This window comes from Mchenga conophoros, linkage group LG20, assembly GCF_057382185.1.
Source record: "Mchenga conophoros isolate Kocher_MC1m ecotype Shallow Benthic linkage group LG20, M_conophoros_male_GT1.1, whole genome shotgun sequence".
Classification (NCBI taxonomy): Eukaryota; Metazoa; Chordata; class Actinopteri; order Cichliformes; family Cichlidae; genus Mchenga; species Mchenga conophoros.
In genome coordinates, this window is record NC_140545.1 from 29,340,581 (window position 1) to 29,360,338 (window position 19,758).

Consider the following 19,758-nt stretch of genomic DNA (forward strand, 5'->3'; position numbering starts at 1 on the left):
AAAATTAGTTGACACTAATTAACGGCACAAATAATCCAGTAAACAATTGCAGCACAGTAAAAAAAAAAAAAAAAAAAGGAATCCTCTTTGAGCCATTACTTGTGTAAAGTATTTTCCCAAAAGACACAGGCAACAGGTAATACTGAACTAAATGTAAAACCTCAACCTTTTTCATTTTTACCTAAACCGTGTGCACAAAACTCTGGAGGGATCTATGCTACCGTAGAATCCAGTCAGGACGTCTGCTACTGCTGTTTGCTCGTTTTTTTTTATGGCGATCGTTTTCAGGCTTCAAGTAGCACCATTATACCAACATTTCACATTCTAGACATTGTTTTAGGTGTATTTGACCAAAAGTTTGACTGAAAATTCACATGCAAGCTTTTTTTCAAGGCTGTGGTATTTGCCTGCAAACAATATCTTTCAGCTAGCTAAAACAGAATATTATGCTATCACCGAGCAACATGGCTAATGCCTTTCACACAGCTTTGTCTCAACTCCAAAGAGCCACAGAAGTAAAAGCTAATAACAATTGAAACAATATTTGAAAAAATGACTTACCAAGCATGGCAAACAACTCAAATATGTAGAGCAAAATGTTCTGAAACGGCTTCACTTCAGCTTCGATTGGAGCCGTGCTGGGGGCGGAGTCTGTGAATTTACTCTGTTGGTGTCATAGCCCCTCTAGGAGTTCAGAGTTAAGAGGTCAAGAGTTAATGTTTCCATTGTAACACCTCCAGATTTGACAGAGAAACACTCATTTTTAACACTCGATTTTAACTACTATCATTTTACACCTCAGAGTTACATTAAAAGAATGTGACTCTGCTTAGAGTAAAATTAACTCAACTTTTGCAAGAAGACTATTAACACCAAAACATTTAACACTTTTGAATTTGCTGTGTATCGTTTTGAGGTGTCTTTAAAAGCACTACATAGTTTACTGAGGGTGCTACCAAAAGCGAACCATGTGGCCGGAAGAGTAACTGCAGGCAGCACAATGCGCACTCCCATGACGTTCAAACCTATTTATTATTATAAAAGATTTCGGCTACGTCCACACTTACACAGGTATTTTTGAAAACTGAGATTTTCCGTTTTCGTTTTAAAAAATAATCCCGTCCACAGGTAAACGCAAAAATGAAGGAAAACGCTGCTAGGAACATGCCAAAGCAACAGGTGGCGATATATTCCTAAACTCAGCTAAAAACAGTTTAGGTCTTGACAAACTTCACTGATGGTTCAAATGTTTAGCAACTTTCAGTGTGTTGATTCAGCAGTCTGTATTTAAACTTCTAGTTTATTATATTTATGTATGTTTTATTTCCAGGTGCAGAGTTCCTGCAGATCACTACAAAACCCCTGCAGGCGAAGTTCTTGGCTCAGCTGGACAATTTAACAGACAAGCTGATGCAAATTTTTCAGGGGAGCAAAGGAGCAAAGGGCCAAAAGATCAAGGATATCATGGCGATCAGTAGTTTGGTTGGTACTAATGATAAACCCATCAATTAAATGCAATCAATCAATTCCATTTTTTTCACCCTTTTTTTCCACCCTTGCATTAGTATGATGACATCGACATAAAGAGGGAGCATACTCTTAAAAGCCTGGTGATCTACTTTAATGAAGATCCAGACCTACTGTTCAAGGAGTATCTGGTACGCTTATCACACTTTCTTTTCTAGATTCAATTTGAGTTAGGTTCATCGCACACAAAATCCTCATATATTCAAAAGAGACAATATAATTGTGAAATATGTATTATTCTTAATAGTCATTGTTGAAACTTGCACTGGAGAGCACTTTTTAAGGGGACAGTTTCAGCAAAAATTCAATTGTTCATTCTTTTGGTGCTGCCATGTAGGTATCTACTGCCTCTATAAACACAGTAAATGTGGACAAAACATTCATCCATTTTCTGTCAGTGTTTCAATTCAGTTTATTTATATAGCGGTATATCACAACAACAGTCATCTCAAGGCACTTCAGAAAGTAAACACTCCAATGGAGTTCAGTTTATTATGCCAATTAGTAAAAAGTCTTCATTATAAGGAACACAGCAGATTGCATCAAGACACTAACTAGTGTCACTGCCATTACAGCAATCTCCTGGTTTCAGGAATAATGTGCATAAAACAAGCTGTTTCAAAAGGTTCCCAATTGTGATGAAATAAGGGAAATTGACCCAGCCCACACACACACACACACACACTGATAGACACTGGAGGAGCTGCTGCTCTATATCAAGCCCCTCCCAAAGGGAGGTACATAATACCTGAACCCAAACTATTGATAGGAAACAGATTGACGGGTTTTATTTATGTTTGGAGTGTTTATAGAGGCGGTAGAGACCTATGTTTCAGCACAAAAGGATACAAAAGCTGAGTTTTGCATAATATGTCCCCTACCAAGTGACAGAGCCCTTAAACCTGAAACAACCTGTTTTTCAGACCTCCTCCACTGAGGATGAACGGTTGAGGTCCACTGCAGCAACTGTCATGGGCATTTACACCATCAGAAGAGAAGGGATTCAGGAGCCAGAGGATGTTGGAGTTGTCATTGAAGGTACTACAGTTATGAACAACCTCGGTAGTGTCATCATGGCATTCATCGTTAGGGTTGCCAACCGTCCCTTAAAATACGGAATCGTCCCGTATTTCGAAACAAAAGTACACGTCCCGTATTGAGCTAATAAGGGACGCACTTTGTCCCGTAATACAGTGAGAATCAAAAGTAGTCTATAACTTTTAATGGAATTAACGCTTTGTTTGAAAACATAATTCCCAGCCCCTCTCCTGCTTTGTGACCAATGAGCTGACAGCACACTTACGAGTATGACAATTCAGATTACCACTCATCTCATTGGTCGAGGAAAGGTCGCTTACGGAGAAAATACCGGAAGACAACAAATGACCACAACAAGAAGCATGGCCAACAGGGAAACAAACGCCGACACGGCGGTGCAAGTCTCGGACGACAGTAAACCTAAAGCTGGGCAGACACTGTGCGATTTTTTCAGTCACGTTATTCAGCTCCTGCTCAAACTGCACGATTGACTCGCAGTTGGTAGGTCACGATGCAGGTCTCACACTATACCGCCCGATGCTCTGATGCGACCTGAGTGCTCACACTGTGCCTCCATAAAATGAAGGTTATAACAGAAAATCTGTCGCGCTCTCTCTCCGTCTTACACTCACACAGACACACACACCACCACCATCAACTTTGCTAAATTGCTAATGAAAAACATTGATCGGGCAGCTGTGACTGAGCAGCAATGTAAATCCAACTATTTTCACGGTTGTTGTGGTCGTGATAATTTTGTGATGCCACATCGAAAAGGCTCGGATGAGCTTTCCAAAGTTCTACAAGTTGTGCCTCCATCGCTTGTGTCCAGATCACACGCTGCACAGCCGTGCTGCTCCATCTTTTACACCAACGTTTACGTGTTTGCGCGCGAGCAGTGTGAGCGGCTGTGGTGAGACCCTCACGAGCGATTGATGATCGGGAGCTGGTCGTGAGGTGTTAATCACGTCTCTTTACCCCACGTATACTACACGATGCACGATGAAGGCCAAAATCGGTCTGATCACTCAAAAATCGGCTCAAAATGGGCCTAAAACTGCACAGTGTAAGCCCAGCATTAGAGCAGCAATGTTTGTTCCCCTCAGAGAAAGGGAAGAATGGGAAAAGGAAAACACCTGGCTGGAAAAAGTTAATATGGGCATGTGCAGTGAATATCAGCGCTATGTGGCCAGAAGTGTGATAATATAATTTATTTTGTGTAATAAACAACTGCAAGAATAGATGATTACAACAAATAGATGACTAATACATAAAAGTAATACATAGATGAATAATGATGATGAGTTAAGATGCGTAATCATGGGAACAAGTGGGTTTACAAACAGGAGCAGCTGATTAGCATTAGAAAAGCTGAAATAATACCTCAACTGAAGCCAATTGTACTAAATGCACTAAATGTGCACTGTTACAAGAATGTTTTTCTTTCTATTGTTTTCTATTATTTTAAGTTAAGCAGGACAGAGTTCTTTTAAAGAAAGATTTACTTATATTCTCAAAAGTTAAGCATGACAGGCTTCTGTTTAAGAAGGAGACCTGTTTTACTGTGTTAATGTTGTCATTTTGAGCTAAAAATAAATGGCTAAATGATCATTTGTTTCACATGTGTTCATATCACAAAGAATACACATCTACTTAAATCAAATTCAAGTCAAATGGTTAAAAAAATAATTTCACACACAAAAAAAGAGCTAGAAAATTCACCACACTGGGAAGGGTGAAGACAATTGGGTCGCCCGGCCCTGGCCACGAGGTGTCCCTTATTTATTTTTCAGGGAGTTGGCAACCCTATTCATCGTCCTCTTTGGACTGATTTCTGCACTTGATCTGAGCTATCCAAATGACTACAAGTACACTTTTGAGTTCTGTCAGAAGATTTTGATGAATCTGGATGGACAAAGGCTCAGTACAAAGATGCAGCAAATGAAAATGAAGATGTTTGCTTAGGCAAACAAGACCCAGCACAAAAGTTGATTTTGGCCTTTTTATATCTTTTGTTCAAACTGTGACCTTTTTTTCTTTCTTTTTTTTGGCCAAATGGAAGTTGTCTATTTTTGTCTGCTGTTCGGTTGTGAGTGATGTGACCTTTAATCTGTACTACTATAGATGGATGAAAGGACTGGGGATTTAGCTCAGAAAAAGTTTCATGGTTGTAACCACCATTTTCTTTTTGATTGATTTTGGGATTTGCAAAGGTAATAGAAAAATGTTGACAAGTTTTGTGTCTTCCAGTGTTTTAAAGTTGGTCTTCCCGTTCTTATAAGCTTGTAAATGTTTACATGTAAACATTGGAGAAGTAAAGTTGAAAGATTTTTTTTTTTATTAAAATACCTCCCCCTTGGTAACAGAAAAATGTTCGTCATGAAAACACACACACACACACACACACACACACACACACACACACACACACATATATATATATATTAGGGGTGCAACGATATTCGTATCGATATTGAACCGTTCGATACAGTGCTTTCGGTTCGGTACGCATATGTATCGAACAATACAACATTTTTTCAATTTTTTTTTTTCAATTTTTTTTTTTCAATTTTTTTTTTTTGTGTCCCGTTTGGATCTATAGCCATCAGAATTGTTGTCTTGAGGCCAAGAAAGATGCCAAGGGGATTTATTTTAAGTGGATCATCATATTGGTCCATTTGATTGACCTTTATTATAATTATGAATTTATTTTATTTTCAGTTGCAAACGGGACAGACATGACTGTGGGATAGGACAGGGGGAAAGAATGAAAGAAAGAGGGGGAGAGAAAGAAAGAAAACCAAAGGGGAGAAAAAAAAAGAACAATACAAAATTTGTAATTTATTTTATCAACTTTCCTTCTGACGATGCTGTCTGTGTTGAGCGCTCAGTGAATCTGCATTTGACTACTCCGCCTAGGCTCGAGAGTGCAGCCTAGGCGGAGTAGTCGAACGCAGATTCACTGAGCACTCAACACAGACAGGATGGTCAGAAGGAAGAGCGCAGGGCAAGCTAGTGAGACAGAAGTGGACCTCCCCACCCTCATTCAGATCTGGCGTTTGGAATTATTTTGGTTTTCATGTGACGTATGACCCTGAAGGTAAGCGAGTCATGGACTAAAGTAAAACAGTATGTTGGATGTGCCATGCAATGCTCAATTACATGGGTGGGAGCTAGTGTGTTAGCGCAGTTAGCTCGTTAACGTGTTGGCCGTCTAGCCCCTCTGTATAGGGTAGCTCGTTAACGGAGATTTGCCGTGTTGTGCCGTCAAGGTTATTTCAACGAGATTAACCTGAAAGCACTAGTGGGAACACAACGAATATGACTGCACATTTACACCGACATCATCCTAGTGCAAAGACAAAAACAAGCATGCATGCTACAAACTTTAGCCGAGTCATTTAGACAGCTGTTAGCACAGGATTCTCCTTATGGAGACCTGATATGTTTAATATGCTGCTGAGAATATAGCCCAGAAGAAACGGATAGTATAGCTTTTATTTTGGAAAGAGACATTTCTCTGTAATAAACTCTCTTTTCCAAAGATGAGTGATTCCTCAATCAGATACAGGGCTCGCAATATCGCTAGCCCGACGTCCCGGGGCTATCTCTCCCCTGCCTGTCGGGCTATTGTAGGAAGGAAAAATATATGTCATTGCTTTTGCATTCTTTCAGAAATGTAGCTGGGTAATTATGTCATTGGGTGAGCCACTGTCAATATGTGACATATTGAAATCGTGTTTGAATTTGCGCTTGTTTTTTTGCTTTCACTTTGCAATTGCGCGAACTGTGTATAGAGAGCGACAGCACTGATCTGTGAGTGATGATAATTTGTGCACCAATTCCTCTGACATCGTCTTATTAATTGTTAGCTTACTATGCAAACATGACAAGTGAAATCTCCCGCAGCTTAAACATGTGAGAGGTTGATCGCGCAGAGAATCGCTGAGCTTATGTGAGTGCGGCAGGATATATATTTCACTACGATGACCTGGATGATTGAGAACCTTCACAGACAGATATATATTTTAGTTCTGCTGAGCCAAATAAGACAGGTCAGGGTGAAGAAGTGACAGCCAAAGAAAAGCTTACCACAAAACGGAGAAGTTATGACAAATCAGACTATAAGGCAAAAAGAAAGTGCAGCTTTATGGTTTCATGGACAAAATAATTTCTGTGGCTGCAATATGACGAGCTAAAAAACAACACGCACAAGGGTTAGGGTTAAATTTAAAAACTGTACTTTTGTGTTAAAATATATATTTATAATTTTAATAAATGACAAATTAAAAAGGCATGAACATTTTTTTTTGTATCGAAAAAATATCGAACCGTGACACCAAAGTATCGAACCGAACCGTGAATTTTGTGTATCGTTACACCCCTAATATATATATATATATATATATATATATATATATATATATATATATATATATATATGTGTGTGTATTTATGTATTGTTGGGTTGTTTCAAATCTTCAGTGACTGCCATACTATGGTGTGAATTGCAATGTTTAGTAGGTTATCATTGTGAATTTGCAAGTGTCACTATAAATATATACAATGATTCTGAAGTGAAATCTGATTTTACAGATTCCAGTTTGTTTTCAGTATTGCCTAGTAGTACAGAGGTGTGTGCTATTCAGATTTGACATTCATTACAAATGTACGTCAGCACTTTTTTGTGAGCACTTTGATTTTTGTTAAGGTTGATTTGACCATGTGACATGTATGTTTATTTACAAAATATTCTGTTTCTGCTTTTAATTCAAGTGAATAAACCTGAGTTGTAAAAACAAATTCATTTTGTCATTATTTTAATAATTAAATTAGTTTTCTGGTAATGAAAATTATGATTTAGTTGAACTCAAAATAATGATTTCAATGCAATGAAAATCTAGCTCAAGTGAATGACATTGTATTGAGTTGGACCAACCAAAACCTTTCACATCATTTTAATGTACTTTTTTTCATTTTAGCAGTATTTACGAAATTGTGTTCTACTGACTCAATTTAATTGAATTGTCATGATGTATGTAGATTAGGTTGGACCAAAATAGATGTATTACGTGGAAAACCTGCCATCAGTCCAATTGAGTTCATCCAATGACTTATTTTTTTGAGTGTACACACTCCAAACACGCTAGACGTCACAAATCTCTCACATCTCAAAACTCCCTCTCTCTCTCTTTTTCTGCTCTCTCTCTCTCTCTCTCTCACTCCTAAAACTTCCCGGGTTTTTTTGTTGGTTTTTTTTTGGGGGGGGGGGTTACTCATGAGCAGAGAGTGCTTGCTAGCGCTGTCCTTAGACAGTAAACATGACTAAACTATTCAGGAAAAAAATGCTGCCTATATATTGTTTATCATGACTCTGGTTTTACGTAGCCTATCAACACAATTTAAAAACTGGTATATATCACCTTGTTGCTTTGTCTTTAAGTGGTCATGTGATTGGCTTACCACCACTACTTTATTCTTCCTCAGTCAAACAGCAGCACTCATGCGATTGTTTTGACCCCTTAGCTCCAGGTGTCGTGCTAGAAAGTGATCGTGATTACTAGGGGTGCAACAATACTCGTATCGATATTGAACCATTCGATACAGTGCTTTCGGTTCGGTACACATATGTATTGAGCAATACACAATTTTTAATTTATTTTATCAATTTTTCTTCTGTCTGTGTTGAGCGCTCAGTGGATCTGCGTTCGACTACTCCACCTAGGCTGCACTGTCGAGTGCAGATCCACTGAGCGCAGCACAAGCTAGCAAGACAGAAGTTAAGCTTCTTTTTAAAAAAAAAAAAAGAAGAAGAAGAAGAAGTTAAGCTCGTTGCAACATGGCAACTGCCTCAACGATACCCGAAATTGAACCTCCCCCACCCTCATTCAGATCTGGGGTTTGGAACCATCTTGGTTTTCATGTGAAACATGACCCTGATGGTAAGCGCGTCATGGACAAAAGTAAAACAGTATGTCGGATGTGCCACACAATGCTCAATTGGTGGGAACTAGTGCGTTAGCGCAGTTAGCTCGTTAACGTGTTGACGCCCCACGCACGGAGTGATCCGAGGTAACTTGTTAACGGAGATTTTCCGCGTCATTTTAACAAGATTAACGCTGACAGCACTAGTGGGAACACAACGAATATGACTGCACATTTACGCCGACATCATCCTAGTGCAAAGACAAGTGGAAGCAGACAAAAACAACAAGCAAGCATGCTACAAACTTTACCCGAGTCATTTAGACAGCCGTTAGCACGTGATTCTCCTTATGGGGACCTGATATGTTTAATATGCTGCTGGGAATATATCCCAGAAGAAGCGTATAGTATAGCTTTTATTTTGGAAAGAGCCATTTCTCTGTAATAAACTCTCGTTCCCAAAGATGAGTGATTTCTTGATCAGAAAGATTTATTTATTTATTTTTATTATTTTGTTGTTTCAGCAACATTTAATTTAAAAACTGTACTTTTGAATTAAAATATATATTTATAATTTTAATAGATGACAAAATTAAAAGGCATGAACATTTTTTTGTATCGAAAAAATATTGCACCAGGTGGTGCTTTTAGGTTAACTGAGGATTTTGTACATTACAAGAAAAAAACAAAAGAAACTCACTGGCACATTCAAATCTTTATATTTTTTTTTCATTAAAGGAAAGAAAAAGGATGAGTTTGAAGTCACAATCCATAGTATGAGTTTTTGTTTCTCTGGTTGCAAAATCAACCTTTATGGTATAAAATCCATATTCAGATGTGGACAGTATCATTTGTGTTGTTATGTGTGAGTGAAGAGTAGATTTGATCCAGGTCCCTGCTGGCTGGATCAAGGCTCTGATAGATCGGATCGTCTGGCGTCGGGACTGGAGAACAATTCTCATAAAGTGTAACCTAGGGGAAAATATACAGATTTGATAAAACTGTGACACATTCAAACAGAAACTGATGACATGCCTTAGCTTTAAGTAATTGAGGAAAATTGCAGAATTCACCACCTTCCTCCCAGACATTTTCACCAGCACAATGCATCCGGACCTCACCACCATCATCTGCATGTTGGTAAAATACTTAGCTAACTAGACATAGAGAGTTAGACTCCATCCCCAATTTTTTCCATGTCACTCTGCACCACTGCTCCTCGAAACCAAGCCCACTGCCTTACTTCCTGTAGAAACCAAACAGCGAGCCCATAAATGCACGGCACAACAAAGACAAGCCACCTCGACAGGACAAGACTCAGCTGTACATCTGCATCTAAAGACAAACGGTCAGATTTTCAAGGATGCAAGTGTTCACATTTTGGTCCAAGAAGACAAATGGTTTGAAAGAGCAGTGAAAGAGACCATTTATGTCCATCATCACTGATCACAGATGAACCATTATTAAACAGAGGGGGTGGCTTACGACATCAATTGTCAGTCTTGAGATCCCTTCCCAGGCACCTCAACCTCTACTCACATCTCGCATCACCTCAATAAATCCCATGATAAGCTGAGGCAATATCACACAGTGGTTTCACCCCAAACCTCTGGTGGTAATGACCCATGCTTTTTTTCACACAGGCAAAAAACACCCTACATGGCGACATCCGATCTGCTGCAAAGATCATTGGCTTATCACTACCCACAAAGGATGACATTACCACATCCCACTCCCTCAGTAGAGCCAGGAACATCATAAAGAATCCCTTACACCCTGGCCATAATCAGTCCTAGCTGCTGGCATCAGGCAGGCACAACAGGACTGCTAAAAAATCCGCATCCAGACTCAGAGATACTTTATTCTCAGTTCCAAAATCATAAACTCTTGTACGCAGTAACAGTCACTGAGTCACAGAGACAATACAATCAATCTTGATTTAAAAAGAAATGTGATTTGTGATTCCTTTCATCGATAACATATTGCCACTGTTGTGGTTTACAAAGAAGACCCGGATTTGTCTGTAACAAGTAGTGAAACCTGAAATATGTGTGATGCACACTGGAAACTGAGATCTTCACATTCAAAGCACAAGTTTCACCTTACAGCTACTCCCAGCATGTTTCAAAAGGCACATCAGCAAACAAACAAAAAGAAAAATGAAATTGTACTAAAAGATTCATAATTGTCAACACAACACAAAGCTATTTGATACACCATTAATTAAAAGAAAATCTGATTACTGCAACTTTAATTAAAGGTGAAGTAGGGATTTGATACAAAATCAGAAATAAAGCTCTTCTAAAAACAAAAGAAGAAGAAGAAGAAATGAAGATGGCTCGCCTCAGTCTGGTTGTGGTCGGGGTTTCTCCGTCTGTTCTGACCTATAGAAAAAACATCAGTTAAATATAACTTCACAGTCATGAGGACAGTAGAAAGAGCATCACTTCCTTTGAGGTGACAGTGCTGACCACTGCACTACTGGGCCACCTGACTATTTGAATGAGTTACAGTATCTCACAAAAGTGAGTACAGCCCATACATTTTTGTAAATATTTTGTTATATCTTTTCATGGGACAACACTGAAGATATGACACTTTGATACAATGTAAAGTAGTCAGTGTACAGCTTGTATAACAGTGTCAATTTGATGTTACCTCAAAATAACTCAACATATGGCCATTATTGCTTAAAACCCTGGCAACAAAAGTGAGTACAGCCCTAAGGGAAAATGTCCAAATTGTGCCCAAATAGCCCTTTTCCTTCCCTAATGTCATGTGACTCATTAGCGTTACAAGGTCTCAGGTTTAAATGGGGAACAGGTGTGTTGAATTTGGTGTTATTGCTCTCACACATTCTGATATCATCATGGCAAAGTATTCTCTAAGGATCTGAAAAAGAGAATTGCTACTCTACATAAAGATGGCCTAGGCCAGCGGTCCCTGACCTTTTTTGATAAATACAACAAAATAAAATGATACGACCAAGACAATAACTGTGGTGCTTTGTAAATATATATAAAAACATAAATTCACTGTGCAATTGTGTAACTTTATTAGCAGCGTCCTCCTGAAATGCGCCAACAACATAGTTATAGTTATAGTTTATTTATTTATATAGCACATTTAATTACAACAGGAGCGTTGACCAAAGTGCTGTACAAGAATACAACATACCTAAAATAAAATAACTTAGAGTATTGATGGCAAAACACCTAATATGAATTAACAAATAACTCTCATGCTGTATTAAAGGCCAGTAAATAAAAATGTGTTTTAAGATAAGATTTAAAAAGATTGACAGTACAAACCTCGCCATGGTCGAATATGGTCTGATGAGACCAAGATAAACCTATTTGGTTCAGATGGTGTATAGGATGTGTGGTGGTAACCAGGTGAGGAGTATAAAGCCAGATGTGTCTTGCCTCCAGTCAAGCATGGTGGCGGGATGTCATTGCTGCATGAGTGCTGCTGACACGGGGGAGCTACAGTTATCTGAGGGAACCATGAATGCCAGTATTTACTCTGACATACTGAAGCAGAGCATGATCCCCTCCCTTCAGAAACTGGGCCACAGGACAGTATTCCAACATGATAACGACCCCAAACACGCCTTCAAAAAGACCAGTGCTTTGCTAAATAAACCGAGGGTAAAGGTACTTGACTGGCCAAGCATGTCTCCAGACTATTGAGCACCTGTGGGACATCCTCAAATGGAAGGTGGTGGAGCGCAAGGTCTCTAACATCCACCTGCCCCATGATGTCATCATAGAGGAGTGGAAGAGCTCTAGTGAACTCTATACCCAACAGAGTTAAGACAGTGTTGGCAAATAGTGGTGGCCACACAAAATATTGAAACTTTGGGAACAGTTTGGACATTTTCCCTTGGGGCTGTACTCACTTTTGTTGCCAGCAGTTTAGAAATTAATGGCTGTATGTTGAGGTATTTTAAGGTGACATCAAATTTACACTGTTACACAAGCTCTACACTGACTACTTAACATTGTATCAAAGTGTCATGTCTTCAATGTTGTCCCATGAAAAGGTATAATAAAATATTTACAAAAATGTATGGGGTGTACTCACTTTTGTGAGATACTGTATTCTTAATCACACAGATAAGGTTGGAAGGTAACTTACGATCAGAGATGTCTGTCTTCTTTTTACAAACGAGAAACAGAAATACGGGCAACACCAAAACCCACAACGCCTCCTTTTTAAACTCAGGCAAATCTAATGGAAGACAATGAGAAAGCGAGACAGAACTTTAAAAGGCCAGAATAACATTATAGGAAGGAAAGAGACCCTTGAAGCTCAGACTACCATGTAGAATAATGAAGGTGAATTAAACTTTCTTTAAAGGATCAGAGAAATCAAGCTACATTTTTTTAGACAAAACTCACCTGTGACGACAATATGAAAATTACAGCACGACTCCAGATTCCCCGATTTGTTCAAAGTGCAGTTGTACATGCCTGAGTCTGAGTTTTTCAGCTGTGTGATGCTCAGATAAAGAAAATCTTCGTTGTGAATGCTGTATCTCTCCCTCTGAGCCGAGTCGTTAGTTGTTTGAAAGGGAATAATTGTGTCACCATTTTTCTTGCAGAACAGTTTCTTTTGTCCAGGAGAAGAACATTTGCACATGATTGTGATGGACCCTCCTTCTTTTGCCATATGATTGGGAAAACCAGTGTTTCCATCCTGCAGCGCTGTTGAAAAACCATTAGTTAAGATTTTCCTACAGGTTAGAGCAGCGCAAAGCTAATTCCTTCTTCATATTTACAGGTTTACAATTTGATTTGATTATTCAGATTCAGAAATTTATACAACATTATCTTCTGCTAATAAATGTATAAGACTTGTAAAAAGAAAAAATACCAGCAGCCTATAGAAAAAATATTGATGTGACCAAAGTTTATTGGTCTTCATCTGTGGATTGCATTTTGTGTAAGAAAAGGTCATGGATGTGGAAGAGTGCATCTACAAATGTTTTTATCAACAAGTTGTTTAGTGGTGAAATGCTGTTCTAAAAACTCTGTGAAGGTTTTCAGTCATCTAGGTCATCGTAGTCTAAGGAGCTTGGAAAGAAAAGCGTCTGGACTTATTTAGGTTGCTTGCAGACGTTTCATCTCTCATCCGAGAAGCTTTTTCAGTTCTAGGATTAAATGGTGGAGGGTCTCAGATTTAAAGGGAGTGTCCCCCCAACAGGGATAATGGGCCCCCTTATGATCCTCTAATTAGTCACACAAGCCAAGGTGTGAAAAGAGGTGTAGGTCACAATCAGCCAAGGTTTCGGGTGAACTCATTGTGAAACCTAGCCGTACCCTATCATGTGAGTGGGCGTTAGGTGTCTGGGAAGGGATCTCAAAACTGGATTATAGATGGCAGACAGTTGGTGTTGTAAACCACCGCCTGTGTTCAAAGACGGTCGTTCACAGTGGAACTAGATAGCCCCAGTGGACATAGATGGAGTCACCACTCCCACCACCCTCTGGAACACAAACTTGGAGTAATCAAGACCCTACAACACTATCCAGGAAATGTTCCCTCTGAGCCTGATGGGAAAAAGAAGGAACGCACACATGTGAAAGAGGCTCTTAAAACATGTGGTTATCCTAATTGGGCCTTCATCAAGTCAACAAAGAGACTGAAAAAAAGATCAGACAACTGGGGAGGGGAGGATCAGAAAGAGAAACGCAATATTATTATCCTGTATGTAGCAGGTTTATCAGAAAAACTCAGGAGAGTCTACAAACACTACATCCCAGTGTACCTCAGACCCAGCAACAGACTCAGACAAAAACTGGTTCATCCCAAGAACAGAAATCCTAAACACAAACTTAACAACGTAGTATTTGCTGTACAGTGTAGCCAGTATTGGGGAGTAACGGAATACATATGAGTAACTGTATTCCGTTACAGTTACCGTTCAAAAAGGTGGTATTCAGAATACAGATACTTTGTAGAAATAAAAGGATTACACAGTGGTCTTCTCCTGTTTCATATGTTAGGCTATGCTCTCTCTATTTCTGGTAATTCCACAGCAGTGGGAACACCCCCCCCCCCCCCCCCCCCCAAAAAAAAAAAAAAAAAAAACATGCATTAAGAGGCTCTAATGCCTGTGTCTCAATCTCGCGGCCCATGTCACCCCTAGTTGCGGCCCGCATTATGAAGTGAAGAAATATTTAAAAAAATTATTATTCAAAAACTTATTTAACATGAAGGCAATAGGCAGAGTGTTTGTACAGGCATCGCCCTAAAGAATGTAGCTTCATGGGCAGCGTAGCCCATGCTGCACGGAGAATGGAGGGAAGGAGAAGGTCACTCCTTTGAGGACACCTATGTTCACATTTTGGACAGAGAAGACAGATGGTTTGAAAGAATGTCATCTATGAACGACCATCTTTGAACAGAGGCGGTGGTTTACAACACCAACTGTCTTCCATCTATAATCCAGTTTAGAGATCCTTTCCAAGACGCCTTAATGCCCACTCACATCCTGGGCGTTTGACCTCAGGAAATCACATGATAGGGTATGGTTAGTTCTCACAGCGAATTCACCCGAAACCTTGGTTGATTGTGATCTACACCCGTTTTCACTCCTTGGCTTGTGTGATTAGGTAGAGGATCATTAGGTGGTCTATTTTCCCTCTTGGGGGGACTCCCCACCATTTGACCTTAGAACTGAAGAAGCTTCTCGGATGAGAGGTGAAACATCTTAAAGCAACTTAAAGAAGTCCAGACGCTTTTTTTTCCAAGCTGTGCTAATAAAATAAAATAGCATGTTTTAGACCAGTGGTCCCCAACCCCCAGGCCAAGGACCGGTACCGGTCTGTGAGTCGTTTGGCACCAGCTGGGGTTTGAAATTTATGGCTTTTGGGGGTTTTAACTCGGTTTCTCTGGCTCTTTTCCTGTATTGTAGTTGTGTGTCTGATTTTGAAAGAAATATACATGTTACCATTGCGACCAGAAAGCATTAAGGGGCACAGAGAGGAGGATTTTACTCTCAATGTTGTCAATATTTTAAAGGCAGGTCAGTGAAAATATTGTCTGACATTAAAACGGTCTGTGGGCAAAAAAGGTTTGGGGACCGCTGTTTTAGAACATAAGGAAGCCTCTAAATTTAGTGAACTTGTCATTTGCAATGGGGTTTTCCTAGCTGCAGTCTAATAAAAGCAAAATCCACCCACTCTTGTTTTGGTTGAGTGAGCTTCCTGCTTTATCTGTTTTAGTATCTCAGCTAGAGCTAGGCAAAAGCAACATGAGTAAAACCTAAAAATGTGTTAAATCTTTAAAAATATATATATATATTTTACAGCTTGGACAGTCTCTGTCGTTGTGTCCTTGGGCAAGACACTTCACCCGTTGCCTACTGGTGGTGGTCAGAGGGCCCGGTGGCGCCAGTGTTCGGCAGCCTCGCCTCTGTCAATGCGCCCCAGGGTGGCTGTGGCTACAATGTAGCTTCCATCACCAGTGTGTGAATGTGTGTGTGAATGGGTGGATGACTGGATGTGTAAAGCGCTTTGGGGTCCTTAGGGACTAGGAAAGTGCTATACAAATACAGGCCATTTACCATTTACCATAGTTAGAAATATACTGTAGTATAATATATAATAAGCTCAAGTTATTTGTGTCCAGTTATTTCCAAATCAATACCCATTATCGATTATCCTAGTGCTACACAATGTTTGTGTAGTCAAAGTAAACAGCTGTCATGTGAATATATCAGATTTTTACAGCACTACAAACTCCTTAAAGTACATTTAAAAAGACCAAAGGAAACAAAATGAATATATATACAAAATATATTATATCACTTTCTTAAAGTAAATGGTGCCCAGAAAGTGAGCTCCCTTGGTTTGCTCTCACAGTGCTTCGTGTGTGTCTGTTCTTATCCTGAGTATAAATTGCTATCGAACTGTGCTTTAAAAAGTGCTAGACACTTATTATATAAGTTATTATTATTATTGCTGTTACTGTTATTATTATTAATATTGTTATTATTATATTATTATTATATTATTGTTATTATAATTGTTGCCTAAATTAAAATTGATAATTGATAATGTGCACAAACTTACTGGTCAACTCTAAATATGTTAGTATGTAAATAAAGAATAACATATTACAAAGATGTACTCACAGATGAAGACGAGGAAGATCAAAGTCTGGTATACAGTCATGTTGAGAATCTGGTTTCATCTGACGTCTCGTTTTTCGCTTGCGAACCAGGAACTTCTTACTTCGATTAGTAATGAAACTGTATTTTTCTTTGAAAGACAGCTTTTGTTTGATTTCTCAGCAAACCAGACTTCACATAATAATGAGCTACAACATGCTGAGAGAGCGAAAGATAATTCACCAAAATAACTGTGTAGAATTCATATGATAAGAAAAAGTCCAGTTTTCCCTTAAGAAATGTCTTCATGTATTTCAGGAGCTGATGCATTGGTCAAATCTTAATCACCTCTGCAGAAAACAGAAGGATCAACTTGTAGATTCATGAGAAGGCTACTTTAATGATTCGAGTCATTGTTATAGAAATAACTCCACAGGAAAAACATCATAGTGGTGTCATTTAATGTTTGAGACAATTTTAACTTTTCTAAGAACCATTTTCTTAAACTCCCTTAAATACTGTCACTTCCTTTTTTCAAACCTCTGTATGCAATTGTTCTTATATCTTATAAAGCGCAGATTAATTTTAAATACCTTCAAACTTAGGGGAAGTGAAAAAAGTTACTAGTAAGGCAAGAGTAAATAAACATGTTGTTGGTGAGTCATATTCTAAAAACAAACAAACCAAAAGTCACTTCTGAAGTTCTTTATTGTTAGTAAAAGGAAAGTTAATCACAAAATCACCACTGAAAATGATCAATAATAACATTAGCCTAAACCACATATAACAAGTTAAACATTCTAAGTCAAAACAATTGCATTATAATGAACTTTAATGAGTTTCTTAGATCAGAGATTCCCAAAACGTAGGCCATGTCTCACAGGAGTATCATGAATGTAATGCTCGTGAAAGCGAAAGGTCCTTTAAGGAAGTGTTTGCTCACAGGGGGTCGTTTGACGGTTGGGGTTTTCTCTGTACCACCTTAAAATATAAAGAGTTTCCGGGTGACTGCTGTTGTGATTTGGGGCTTTATAAATGAATTTCAATTGAATTTATTAACAATAAATATACACTAATAATCACGTGATTATGTCCACATTGCTAGGCTGGGCCCCATTTTACCTTAACTGTAATAATTTCAGTCCATATTGATGTGATAGCATCACACATTGCTGCAGATTTGTTGGCTTAACATCAACAATGCGACTCTGATTCCAAAACAAAAGTTGCTTTACTTCCTAATTAAGCTTCAAATTCAAAGTTGCATTTTCCTTGCACCGCTCCATCAAAGCTTGCTTTGTAAAAACACATGCTACCAATGATGCCTGAAGCAGTAACTGCTTCGGCCCTCTGTTTGAATCGCATGACTGGTCCAAATTAATGGAACTGCTAAGCAACGCAAAATGCTTCGTAACAGCTCATCAGTGCTGGAGAAAGAAAAACTGCAGAAAAGATGTTGTTTCTCAATTACAGTCTTTGAATTCCCATACCATAACTACACCCTGTCCTAGTTATACAAGCACAGCTTACCATCGCATCCCCTGTTTCTCCAAGCACATCGTCTTCCAGCTACTAAGTTACATAAGTTTACAGAATCAATTGGCTAGTCAAACTATCTTTACAAAATTGTATTTACATCATTCACACAATCCTTAGTTACACTCAGCACATGATTACTGAGATGTTGTTTTGGTGTCTCCTGTTTCGCCACTGTCACTTAAACAAAGCTTTGAATGAATGAACCAACTTTCAAAACAACTTATGAAGTGGTTCAATACTGATTGATTGCTTTATTTGCACATCACTACTAGCAAATAAGACAGAAGCAAAACAACCTCACAACTTCTCATCTAGTTTTGTCATGCATCATGGGGCTGAAGAATGACAACAGTTTTGGGTAGGAACAGACTGACAGGGGCTCAGAAAACAGAACAGCAGGAGAGGCAGACAATATACAGTGGCTTACAAAAGTATTCGGCCCCCTTGAACTTTTCCACATTTTGCCACATTACAGCCACAAACATGAATCATTTTTATTGGAATTCCACGTGAAAGACCAACACAAAGTGGTGCATACGTGAGAAATGGAACGAAAATCAGACATGATTCCAAACATTTTTTACAAATAAATAACTGCAAAGTGGGGTGTGCGTAATTATTCAGCCCCCTTTGTTCTGAGTGCAGTCAGTTGCCCATAGACATTGCCTGATGAGTGCTAATGACTACATAGAGTGCACCTGTGTGTAATCTACTGTCAGTACAAATACAGCTGCTCTGTGACGGCCTCAGAGGTTGTCTAAGAGAAAATTGGGAGCAACAACACCATGAAGTCCAAAGAACACACCAGACAGGTCAGGGATAAAGTTATTGAGAAATTTAAAGCAGGCTTAGGCTACAAAAAGATTTCCCAAGCCCTGAACATCCCACGGAGCACTGTTCAAGCCATCATTCAGAAATGGAAGGAGTATGGCACAACTGTAAACCTACCAAGACAAGGCCGTCCACCTAAACTCACAGGCCGAACAAGGAGAGCGCTGATCAGAAATGCAGCCAAGAGGCCCATGGTGACATAGGACAACTATTAGTCGTGCACTGAACAAAGTTGGCCTTTATGGAAGAGTGGCAAGAAGAAAGCCATTGTTAACAGAAAACCATAAGAAGTCCAGTTTGCAGTTTGCCACAAGCCATGTGGGGACACAGCAAACATGTGGAAGAAGCTGCTCTGGTCAGATGAGACCAAAATGGAACTTTTTGGCCAAAATGCAAAACGCTATGTGTGGCGGAAAACTAACACTGCACATCACTCTGAACACACCATCCCCACTGTCAAATATGGTGGTGGCAGCATCAAGCTCTGGGGGTGCTTCTCTTCAGCAGGGACAGGGAAGCTGGTCAGAGTTGATGGGAAGATGGATGGAGCCAAATACAGGGCAGTCTTGGAAGAAAACCTCTTGGAGTCTGCAAAAGACTTGAGGCTGGGGCGGAGGTTCACCTTCCAGCAGGACAGTGAACCTCACGTGTACACCACTTTGTGTTGGTCTTTCATGTGGAATTCCAATAAAAATTATTCATGTTTGTGGCTGTAATGTGGCAAAATGTGGAAAAGTTCAAGGGGGCCGAATACTTTTGCAAGCCACTGTATGTACAGG

The 19,758-nt window shown here is 39.2% G+C and overlaps 1 protein-coding gene across 1 annotated transcript; it reads left to right on the plus strand.

Moving 5' to 3' along the window:
- Window positions 1-914: 914 nt before the first annotated feature.
- LOC146551053 (uncharacterized) lies at window positions 915-4,913 on the plus strand. The gene is made up of 5 exons (XM_085258944.1): window positions 915-1,181; window positions 1,329-1,482; window positions 1,566-1,658; window positions 2,451-2,612; window positions 4,363-4,913. Exons 1-5 carry the CDS (start codon window positions 1,141-1,143, stop codon window positions 4,528-4,530), a joined length of 618 nt encoding a protein of 205 aa, XP_085115070.1. The 5' UTR covers window positions 915-1,140; the 3' UTR covers window positions 4,531-4,913.
- The last annotated feature ends 14,845 nt before the right edge of the window (window positions 4,914-19,758 follow it).

Coding starts and splice junctions, on each gene's coding strand:
- LOC146551053 (XM_085258944.1), top strand. CDS start 1,141: ATGAAGGAAAACGCTGCTAGGAACATGCCAAAGCAACAGGT. Junction 1,483..1,565: donor TCATGGCGATCAGTAGTTTG/GTTGGTACTAAT, acceptor CCCTTGCATTAG/TATGATGACATCGACATAAA. Junction 2,613..4,362: donor GTGTCATCATGGCATTCATC/GTTAGGGTTGCC, acceptor TTTTTCAGGGAG/TTGGCAACCCTATTCATCGT.